Genomic DNA, 12,250 nt, shown 5'->3' with positions numbered 1-12,250 from the left:
ATCACAAAAAGTAGAACAGCAAGCAATCTAAAAGGCGTTTGCCCTCCAAAATAGTACCAATCTAACAGTCACCTCATCCCGCAAAAAATGAGCCCCTACCTGAGACAATCGCCCAAAAACAAAAAACAAACTATGGTTAAGAATATGGAGACACTAAAACATGATTTTTTTTTTTTTTGGGGTTTCAAAGTATACATATTAGGTATCGCCGCGTCCGTATAGACCCGCTCTATAAAAATATCACATGACCTAACCCCTAAGATGAACACCGTAAAAATTTTAAATAAAAACTGTGCTAAATAAACCATTTTTTGTCACCTTACATCACAAAAAGTATAATAGCAAGCGATCAAAAAGTCACACGCACCCCAAAATAGTGCCAATAAAACCGTCATCTCATCCCGCAAAAATCATACCCTACCCAAGGTAATCGCCCAAAAACTGAAAAAATTACGGCTCTCAGTCTATGGAAATACTAAAACATGATTTTTCTTTTTTTTGCTTCAAAAATGAAATCATTGTGTAAAACTTACATAAATAAAAAAAAAGTATACATATTAGGTATTGCCACATCCGTGACAACCTGGTCTATAAAAATATCACATAATCTAACCTGTCAGATGAATGTTGTAAATAACAAAAAATAAAAACGGTGCCAAAACAGCTATTACTTGTTATCTTGCCTCACAAAAAGTGTAATATAGAGCAACCAAAAATCATATGTACCCTAAACTAGTAGCAACAATACTGCCACCCTATCCCGTAGTTTCTAAAATGGGGCCACTTTTTTGGAGTTTCTACTCTAGGGGTGCATCAGGGGGGCTTCAAATGGGACATGGTGTAAAAAAAAAACCAGTTCAGCAAAATCTGCCTTCCAAAAACCATATGGCATTCCTTTCCTTCTGCGCCCTGCCATGTGCCCGTACAGTAGTTTACGACAACATATGGGGTGTTTCTGTAAACTACAGAATCAGGGCCATAAATATTGAGTTTGGTTTGGCTGTTAACCCTTGCTTTGTAACTGGAAAAAAATTAATAAAATGGAAAATCTGCCAAAAAAGGGAAATTTTGAAATTGTATCTCTATTTTCCATTAATTCTTGTGGAACACCTAAAGGGTTAACAAAGTTTGTAAAATCAGTTTTGAATACCTTGACGGGTGTAGTTTATAGAATGGGGTCATTTTTGGGTGGTTTCTATTATGTAAGTCTCGCAAAGTGACTTCAGACCTGAACTGGTCCCTAAAAATTTTTTGAAAATTTCAGAAAAATTTCAAGATTTGCTTCTAAACTTCTAAGCCTTGTAATATCCCCCAAAAATAAAATATAATTCTCAAACTTCTATGTATTATAGAAGTAGAGAAATTGAAACTTGGAAATTTGCAATTAAAAAAAATAAAAATTGTTGTATTTAAATTGTAGTTAAACTTCATTTTATCAGTGTCATGAAGTACAATATGTGACAAGAAAACTATCTCAGAATGGCCTGAATAAGTCCAACCGTTTTAAAGTTATCAGCACTTAAAGTGACACTGGTCAGATTTGCAAAAAATGGCCAAGTCTAGAAGGTGAAATAGGGCTGAGTCCTTAAAGGGTTAAGCCACATTCTTATGAGTAATATAAGTATTGAGCTATAATGAGTGTTTAGAAGGTCAGAGATGAGGAGCCATCAACTTAGCTGCCTGAGTGATCACAGTAAAAATACAGAGTATGCTACTAAATAAGTGTACAAAAAACAATTATGGGAAGCTCACCAAAATAGAGCACGGCCTGCTACCATCCAATATTTTGATTGATTTTTGATAATTGCAATTGTTCTTATATTGCTATATGTCATATTCATGTTAGTATATAACAAGATTTTAGAAGTTTAGGAATAAATGAGATTCATTTGACTTCTTGCGAGCTGGCCATTTTCTGTTTATTTTTTATGCTACTAAATAATCTCAAGGCTGTACAGAGATTTTCAACATTTTTATTAAAGACTAACTGAAAAAAAATATTTTTTTAAGCTCAAAATGAGTGCAATGCAATAATATAAAAAAATTGTCCCCAAAGGTGTACATGGCCTTTAAGATGCCGGTCACTGGAATCAGGTGGCAGAGCTCTTTCTATCACTGCTGCCCCATACCACAGGCGGATCTGCCAGCTGTTGTATCAGTTTCCGGAAATAGGCCCTTCTTTTTCTCAGAGAAGGAGAGCAATGACAGCTATACTTTCATTTGCCGTACACATCCCATGTGACTACGGTGCTTTTTAAGCAGCCAATGAAAATAGATTGATATGATTTTTCTAAAAACCATCACTGGGCACCAAAAATGATTCTAATTATTGTGATTAATTGCCCAGCCCTATTCAGTACATTGAATCTTGATGTTTATCATCTTTTTCTGTCTTTTTTTGTCTTATATGGGTGTATCTACCATAGTAGCAGGGACAGCAGCTGCTATGGGGCCCAACAACTAAGGAGGCCCATAAACACTCCTAGCGGCCAGACCTGCACAGGGATTCATACTTACTCCCTGCAACTGGATCCCAGTTTTTTTTACTCTGCAGCCTTGGCTGCCGAGCTCTTAACATTCGCTTTGACGCAGCTGCAATAGCGGTCAGGTCAGGTCACCGACAGCATCAGAATGGATATTTACAGCAGGGGACCCTAGCAAGGCAGCAGAGATGGGGGAGCGAAGAAGTCTGGATCCAGTGGCGGGAGCAAGTAAGCATGCTTCCCTTAGCAGGTCTGGCAATGAGGGGAGTTTTAAAAAAAAACAAAAGGTGTCCAACCCCTTGAAGATTTGTCAGTATTATAATCTACAATTGCATTGAGGGTGCTGACAGAGGGAGCACCCTCCCCCTGTCAGCCACTTATAGGGGGTTAAACTGCTGGGACTGGAGATGGCTCTGATCTCAGCAGTTGCATCAGGAGACTGGCAGTGTATTACAGCCGAGCTCCCACTGCAATCTTGTGGGGACATTAAGTAGTTGCCCATGAGCCTATCATCATGGATATATCGCAGGAACGACCACCAGCTCATGACTTATATATCCATCGGTCACCATAAAGGGGGTCTGGTTTGTATTTTATTTGGGTAGTCTATATATGATGTCTTTATTTACTAAGAGGGTCGGGTCTGGGGCCTATATTTATTAGGGGTCTAGTCTGTTTTACATCTCCCTACAACATGGTATGGAGCTTTCTTGGGGTCTTACACATGAGGCTTTAATTCTAGGGCAGCTGGCTAGTTGTGTAGTGGTACCCTCGGGTACTAGGAGCCATTGCAGTGCCATGCCTTGGCAGTGTAGGCACATTAATACTCAATGAAATATCGGCACATAGAATTCATTGAGCGTAGCCCTTGATGATGTGGTGATCTAGTTGTCCGCCGGTCTCACGTGACGGCAGACTCACTGGTTTTGTTTGGGGGGCGATGCCTGGCTTATGCCTGTGTGTGACAGCTTGCCTTGAGCACACAAAACTGTAAGCCACTTACCACTGACCCCACGTGGTTTATGTGAGGAGAACTGACTTTTCATCAAGAAAGAAGTCTTCACGTACAGTTTTAATCTGTCTGATCCACTAACCAAGAAATCTGTGTGACAAACCTCTTGTATGTGAACAATTATGGAAAGCATTATCTGCAGTCTTTAATAGTGGGCAAGATGTTCTCTACTCTCTGCTTCAATCCTTTAGATTGTCTTATATACCAGCATAACAAGGCCTGACTAGTATTCATCTAGTATGCCAGCTGTTATATGTAGGGAACGTGTTCAATTCCTCTGCAGTACCATGGAGAACCATTACACCATTCTCATTGAAGTCCACGAGCTGTCTGTGAGCTGCATCAAAGTGTAGGGTCCATCAGAGATGTTCTTCAAGTGTTTTTTTTCTCTATCAGGCGGTATATGTCGGGATACCATATTTAGAGATTTTTATTAGTAGTCGAGCCTATATGGAGGCATCCATAAAAAATAAAAAAAAAGCTATACTGTATATCTGTCTATCTACATACAAGGTTTCCACTGCAGAACACAGCTTTCAAAGGAGCTTAACCCTTGTCCATCAGTATTCCTTGTTATCTTCGAGTTTGTTTTCCTGGAGGTATTTTATCTGCAATAATTGCAATTTATTACAGCGGGCAGGGCTTTCAGTAGACTACACGATCATAATAACACTAGCTGTATGAGTGCTGCTATGGGAGCCATAGTAAGTATGTACAACCTGCAGATTATGGTTCTCGTCTACATTGGAGACCACATAAATTAACTTGTGAGCATGCCCAAAGTACTTACCTTTCAGAGCTCCTATAGGTCCTTCGACGATGTACTCCCCTGACAGTTTTCTTTAGGGTACATGCACACAGCAGTGCAGTTTATGCGTATCTTCCACATGGATTTTCATGTGGATCCCCACCACATCTGCGTTTTGGCTGGATCCATCATGGATTAGCAAAAACGCTTCCGTTAGGATAATACAAATGTCTGCATCCAAAAAGAGGTTTGAAGAAATCCAGCTCCACTTTGATAAAGAAATATAAATTTATTTTGCTTGCAGTAAAATCTCATCCATCAGTTACAAAAATAGCAGTCTTGTCTACGCGTTTCGGGCTACCAGAGACAATTCCAGCCCTTCCTCATGCCGGAGGGTCATAGTAAGTCAATGGGCGTCAGATCCTTTTTCTTTTGTGTTCGAGAAAATGGATCCGACATGAAACACAATTAAGTCAATGGTGCCAGTTAATTATTTTTTTGGGACACAAAAGAAAACGGATCCGGCATCTTCCTCCGCATCCAATGTGCAGTGTTTTTCTGTCCGGTATGGGAATGCAACCAAACGGAACGGAATGCATTCTGGTGCTCTCCGTTCAGTTCAGTTTTGTCCCCATTGACAATGAATAGGGGCAAAACGGAAGCGTTTTCTTCTGGTATTCAGATCCTATGTTGGATCTCAAACCCGGAAAGGAAAAGCGCAGATGTAAAGGTAGCCTTACTTTGACAGTGCGTCATGTGTCATCACTCTAGCAGCATAAGCAAAGACCATCGGTGGATCTGGGAACCATCAGCATAGGATTAGCAGGACTCTGAAAGGTACAGGTTTTTTTTTTTGGTTTTTTTTAACCCATATTGGGTTTATATAAAACTATTTTTGAATGGCTGGAAAACCCCTTTAATGTATAATCTCTGAATATCCCTTTTAGTGTTTGCCTTTTAGAATATTGCAAAAAAATAGAGATTGAGAAAATGCAATACGACTCAATGAAACTGGAATTATATCTGTTTCTCGTTAACATCTTTTAGGATCAGAAATGGACCCCGACAATCTGTGCCTTGAATCACTAACGCTAGACTCTGATAAGCTTCATTTACAGTAAGTATGTTTTTAGGGATTTTTAAAAAGTTGACGACCATTTTGTAGAAGAATGTGAAAACGATAAAATTACTGGACTGTTAATGTTAGAACATACATGGATGTTTAGATCAAGTAATTATATGGTTGCTTTATAATAAAATACTTCATTATGTGTCTACCTGCTGCTCACTCACTTCATTGTATTTTTAGCTGCACAATGCAGCCCTTATCCTGATTAGCTATACCATGGTTTCTACAGACGTAGGACACAACACAGAACAACAGTCGTTTGTTCAACGTGTTTCTTTCTAATCCTCACTCTCCTCTTCAAATCCAATTTGACCCTGAGGGTAATAAGAAAATAAGCATTTTACTCTGGGTGATGGACAAGCTCCTTTACAACTCGGCTACAACATGGCTACTATCCACGTACAGTGGATATAAAAAGTCTACACACCCCTATTAAAATGTCAGGTTTCTGTGATGTAAAAAACTAAGACAAAGATAAAGAATTTCAGAACTTTTTCCACCTTTAATGTGACCTATAAACTATACGACCCAATTGAAAAACAAACTGAAATCTTTGGTCACTGTTCTTTGCAAAAACACTCCAAATCTGTCAGATTGCGAGGGCATCTCCTGTGCACAGCCCTCTTTAGATCACCCCACAGATTTTCAATCGGATTCAGGTCTGGGCTCTGGCTGGGCCATTCCAAAACTTTAATCTTCTTCTGGTGAAGCCATTCCTTTGTTGATTTGGATGTATGCTTTGGGTCGTTGTCCTGCTGAAAGATGAAGTTCCTCTTCATGTTAGGCTTTCTAGCAGAAGCCTAAAGGTTTTGTGCCAATATTGACTGGTATTTGGAACTGTTCATAATCCCCTCTAGCTTAACTAAGGCCCCAGTTCCAGCTGAAGAAAAACAGCCCCAAAGCATGATGCTGCTACCACCATGCTACACTGTGGGTACGGTGTTCTTTTAGTGATGTGCAGTGTTGTTTTTGCGCCAAACATATCTTGGAATTATAGCCCAAAAGTTCAACATTGGTTTCATCGGACCATAACACCTTTTCTCACATGCTTTTGGGAGACTTTAGATGTGTTTTTGCAAAATGTAGCCTGGCTTGGATGTTTTTCTTTGTAAGAAAAGGCTTTCATCTTGCCACTCTACCCATAGCCCAGACATATGAAGAATACGGGAGGTTGTTGTCACATATACCACACAGCCAGTACTTGCCAGATATTCCTGCAGCTCCTTTAATGTTGCTGTAGACCTCTTGGTAGCCTCCCAGACCAGTTTTCTTCTCGTCTTCTCATCAATTTTGGAGGGACGTCCAGTTCTTGGTAATGTCACTGTTGTGCCATATTTTCTCCACTTGATGATGACTGTCTTCACTGTGTTCCATGGTATATCTAATGCCTTGGAAATTATTTTTGGAAATTATTTTATACTCTTCCCCTGACTGATACCTTTTAACAATGAGATCCCTCTGATGCTTTGGAAGCTCTCTGTGGACCCTGGCTTTTGCTGTGGGATGCGACTAAGAAAATTTCAGGAAAGACCAACTAGAGCAGCTGAACTTTTTTAGGGTTAATCAGAGGCACTTTAAATGATGGCAGGTGTATGCTGACTCCTATTTAACATGATTTTGAATGTGATTGCTTAATTCTGAACACAGCTACATCCCCAGTTATAAGAGGATGTACAGACTTCTGCAACCACATTATTTTTGTTTTTTAGTTTTTTTTCTTCCCTCCACCTAAAAGATTTAGTTTGTTTTTTAATTGAGTTGAAGACAGTTTATAGGTCACATTAAAGATGTAAAAAGTTCTGAAATGATTTATCTTTCTCATTTATTACATCACAGAAACCTGACATGTTAAAAAGGGTGTGTAGACTTTTTATATCCACTGTATATTGGTGACTTGGTTCTATTTATTATCCCCCTCCCCTCTTCTCCATCGTACGTTCCCTTTGTTTTTTCCTTAATGTCACATTGACATATCAAAGGTTTTGAGGTTCTGAGACCGATTCCTAGAGATGGGAGAAGCGCTCACACAGAACACTCGGAATAGAGGCAGACTCATAAAGTTTCTGTTGCGCCCATCTCTTGCAGTGAGGAGAGACAACGCGCTATGTGTGTGCTTCTCTCTCCTAATTCTAGTAATCAGTGGGATATCTCAGCACTCAAATGTTTTTTTTATAGTACAAGTACACTTTAACCACTTGACAGTTTTGCCCAAGCTCTGCTTTGGCTTTGAGAAAAGTCCTTACTAGATCATATCTCAGGTGGGTAGAAGCTAGAGATATGGGCTTAAAATCGGGTCCAGAGTGATAGCAGCTGAAAGTGAAAGCCAGTTTCAGCTGCTTTCACTGTTGATTGGATTTCTAACAGCTATGTCTCCTGATGTAGAATAGATAATGCTGTGATTCTTGTCTTATCTTAAAGCTCAGATTGTCAGCTGTTAAACAAGACCAGGCTGAGATATGAAGATTTAAAGCAGCCCTCCCCCTTCAGCTGGCTGTGATCTCAGCCAGCCCAAAGGAGGAGAGATGGGGTGTGGGCAACATGGAGCTGACAGCCTGCTGTATAGAAGAGAAATAATATTTTAAAAAATACAGTGAGGAACAGAAGTATTTGAACACCCTGCGATTTTGCAAGTTCTCCCACATGGAGTGGTCTGAAATTCACATTCTAGGTGCATTCCCACTCTAAGAGACAGAATAAAAAAAAAAGGAAATCACATTGTATGATTTTTAAAGAATTTATTTGTCTTGCACTGCTGAACATAAGTATTTGAACACCTGAAATAATCAGTGTTAATATTTGGTACAGAAGTCTTTGTTTGCAATTACAGCGGTCAAACATTTCCTGTAGTTTTTGACCAGGTTTGCACACACTGCAACAGGGATTTTGGCCCACTCCTCCAAACAGATCTCCTCTAGATCTGTCAGGTTTTGGGGCTGTCGCTGAGCAACACAGAGTTTCAGCTCCCTCCAAAGATGTTCTATTGGATTTAGGTCTGGAGACTGGCTAGGCCACTCCAGAACCTTGATATGCTTCTTACGGAGCCACTCCTTGGTTATCCTGGCTGTGTGCTTCGGGTCGTTGTCATGTTGGAAGACCCAGCCACGACCCATCTTCAATGCTCTGACTGAGGGAAGGAGGTTGTTGCTTAAAATCTCACAATAAATGGCCCCATTCGTCCTCTCCTTAATACAGTGCTGTCGTCCTGTCCCCCTTCGCAGAAAAGCCCCCCCAAAGCATGATGTTACCACCCCCATGCTTCACAGTAGGGATGGTGTTCTTGGGATGCAACTCATCCTTCTTTTTCCTCCAAACATGACGAGTCAAGTTTAGACCAAAAAGTTCTACTTTGGTCCCCTGAGCAGGGGAACCTTCCGTGCAATGCATGATTTGAAACCATGACTGCGTAGTGTTCTACCGACAGTGACCTTTGAAACTGTGGTCCCAGCTCTCTTCATGTCATTGACCAGCTCCTCCCTTGTAGTTCTGGGCTGATTCCTCACCTTTCTTTTCTTTTTTTTTACTCGTTTTATTAGGAGTAAACAGCACAAGTACGGTTTAGATAAGACATGATGTTTGCCCACGCAGAGGCCATAAAAAATTTCACAAATAGATGGAATGTAATACATATTGAACATCAATAGTATAACAGATCAATTAAGGTGAGGTTACAATAAGATTACGGAGGAGAAAAGGACATTGCATCAGGCACACTACTGTGATCAGAGAGAGCTGACTAAAGATGAGCTAAAGTGTCAGGCCTAATCATCGGCCACTGAGTACATATGTGTTGCGTGCAAAGTTAACAGAGATGAGCACCACCACTCACCCCCATACCTTATGAAACTTCTGTGGGGACCTGTGTGTTTAAAAACAAAGTTCTTCATAGAGACTGCGTGATTTATCAGAGATATCCATTGCCCTAGCGTAGGATGTCTATCCCCCATCCAACGTATAGCTATTGCCTTCCTTGTGAGAAACAAAGCCTCCCTCAGAAAGATTCTATGGTAATGCGACCAAGACTCCTCATCCAATACACCCAGGATACACAATTTGGGACATAAGGGTACTGTTACGGGGACCATGGTAGAGAGAACCTCTAGCACCGAAGTCCAGAATTGACTAATTTGCTCACATTCCCAGATCATGTGCCAGAAATCGACACTTTCTTTCTCGCACCTGTGGCACCTGTTATGGGTACGACGTCCCATTCTGTGTAGCCTGGAGGGAGTGAGGTAGCTGCGGTGCAGTATGAATAATTGCACCAGTTTATTATTAATGGAAGGCAATACCTTTGTTGGGGCTGACAGAGCCTCGCACCAGTCTTCAGAAGATAAAGAAGGTATAGACAACCTCCACCTATTCTCAACCGTCAATGGGGACACAGTCATGCGATAGTTAAGCAGGTGCGTGTACAGCGCAGAAATAATGCCCTTCGGCCCTTGAGACCTTAACACTCCAATGATGGGATAATTAGATCTACCTCTCCCCGCACCCTGGAACTGAGCCTGCAGTGCATATCTTAATTGAATATACCTATAGAATAGCGTGCAAGGTACCTCAAATTTCTCTTGGATTTGTGAAAAGGAGCACAGCTGACCCTTCTCATACACGTCTCCCAGGGTCAAAACTCTGGTGTCTCCAGTCAGCAACCCCCTCCAGCAATGCCAAGTGGGGAAACATAGAGTTGTCCCATATGGGGACTGCATCAGGCAGATCTGTATATGTATTCAGCTTAGAGGCCTTCCAAGCTTGGTGTGCCATCTGTGTAGTGGCAGAAGGCATGTGCGCGGAGGGCCGGAGCCCTCCAGAACAGGCCACAGCGTGGTCATTCGTAAATGATCATGCAAGTAAAACTCAGCATTGGACAGTGGAGCATTTGTTATCCAGTGCTTCAAGAACCACAGTTGGCCAGCTATGAAATAAAGGAAGAAGTCCGGGAGGGAGGCTCCTCCCTGCAGCTTCGATCTCTGTAGCACCAAGAGTGAGAGTTTCCTTCTAGCCTTGCCCCAAACGAAAGAGGCGATCAGGGCATGAATGCAATTTAAAAAAGCCCCGGGGCACTGGATTGCGAGCATGAGACAGAAGGTATAGACCTTTGGGTAATAACACCATTTTCACTAAATTCAGTCTTCCCATGATGGACAGTGGGAGGGCTCCCCAGGTTTTTATCTTATCCTGAAATACAGATTCTAGGGACTCAATATTCAGTGTATAAGACAAATGTCGACTACCGGCAGGCTATGGCAATGTGAAGGCCAATCATGAGACCAGAGAGGCATGATAGCTGACTTGGCCCAGTTTATGTGTAGCCCAGAATATTGACTGAACTGTTCAATAATCAATATCGCTCTAGGTAGAGTCACCTCCAGGTCAGACATAAAGAGGATTAGATCATCCGCATATAGTCCTATTCTGTCCTCCCTGCCTCCCATACTGATGCCCGCATATACCTAGTCCTATCTAAGTCTAAGGGCTAGATGTTCTATCGCTACCGCAAATAGTAAAGGCGACAGAGGGCAACCCTGCCTTGTGCCTCTGTTGAGGGGGAACATGTCAGAGTAGTTACCATTGAGTTGGATATTGGCTGTGTGGCTCTTGTACAATATCTCTATCCATTTAATGAACCTGGGACCAAAGCCGAAGCTCCTAAGCACGGTCAATAAGAACGACCATTCTAATGAGTCGAAGGCCTTGGCAGTGTCTAAAGAAGCCGTAGCCCACCGTGCCTTCTCAGATGCCCCAATCGTCCCCAGACGCCCCAATCTGTGCAATTACCTGCGTATGTTATCGGAAGTGGATCTGCCTGGGATAAAGCCAGATTGGTCTGTGTGGACCACTTTAAGCGATTCGCCAAAATTCTGGTCAGGATTTTATAATCCAAGTTCAGAAGAGAAATTGGACGATAAGATCCACGAGAGTGCGCGGCATTGTACAAATTCAGCAGCTGTGGTCCCAGGACATCCACATATTTAGAATAGACCTCAATCGGGATGCCATCTGGGCCTGGTGCTTTCCCTACCGGGAGGTCACTGATCGCTTGCGTAATCTCCTCCAGCGTGACATCCTCCTCCATTAGACCTTTGTCCAGGTCTCGTAGCCGAGGATGAGACACCTCTCCGAGATATGCCTCCAGATCATGCTCAGTATACAATATGTTGCTGCAGACCTATATAAATCCTGATAAAAGTTACGGAAGCATGTCAGTATGCCATCCAGCGACTCAGCCACATGCCCATCAGCATCTCGTATGCGGAGAACAGGGGGGGACATAGTGTTGCTACGCGCAATATGTGCAAGCAACTTGCCAGCCTGATTGCCCGTCTCAAACGCCTGTTGTTTAAGGAAGAAGAGTGTGCGTTTACTCTTCTCTTCCAAATGCATCATATACAATCTCTCCTAGAGAGCCCTCCAAGCCTATTCTCCTCGGAAGGGTTCTCCGTAAAGGCCTTTTCAGCTTCCTTGCATCTAGCATATAGGTCATTTTCTTTACGCTGCGAGTCCTTCTTAACGTAAGAGATGGACGATTTAAGACATCCTCTAAGGTAGGCCTTCATAGTTTCCCATAGCAGCAGGGTGTTTGTAGAATCGTCCTGAACCTCCAAGAACATCCTCAGCTGATCTGGGACCCTATCGTTCAGGCCGAAGAGGGACAACCAGAAGGGATGAATACGCATCCTGCATCCCGGACCGGCAGAGTCAGATAAAGCGAGCATCACAAGCAACGGGGCATGGTCCGATGGTCCCTGAGGTCCATAACTTATCTCCACCAGATCAGTATATACCCGGGCATTCCCAAACATATAGTCTATTCTAGACAGGGCACCTCTAGTCGGGATGAAGCAAGAGTACTCCAGTGTTTACGGGTTCCTGGCCCTCCA

General features: G+C 42.2%; 1 protein-coding gene across 4 annotated transcripts in view; it reads left to right on the top strand.

Moving 5' to 3' along the window:
* INPP5K (inositol polyphosphate-5-phosphatase K) overlaps positions 1-12,250 on the top strand; it is a 99,752-nt gene that overhangs the window by 9,686 nt on the left and 77,816 nt on the right. For 2 of the 4 annotated variants that reach the window (XM_044283867.1, XM_044283866.1), the window contains exon 2: positions 5,291-5,360. In XM_044283867.1, coding sequence (XP_044139802.1) covers positions 5,291-5,360 — 70 coding nt within the window. Of the gene's footprint in view, positions 1-5,290; positions 5,361-12,250 lie in introns of those variants that run through there. The other 2 variants (XM_044283868.1, XM_044283869.1) reach the window with 2 other exon arrangements.

This window comes from Bufo gargarizans, chromosome 3, assembly GCF_014858855.1.
Source record: "Bufo gargarizans isolate SCDJY-AF-19 chromosome 3, ASM1485885v1, whole genome shotgun sequence".
NCBI lineage: Eukaryota > Metazoa > Chordata > Amphibia > Anura > Bufonidae > Bufo > Bufo gargarizans.
This window is presented reverse-complemented; position numbering and strand designations above follow the sequence as displayed.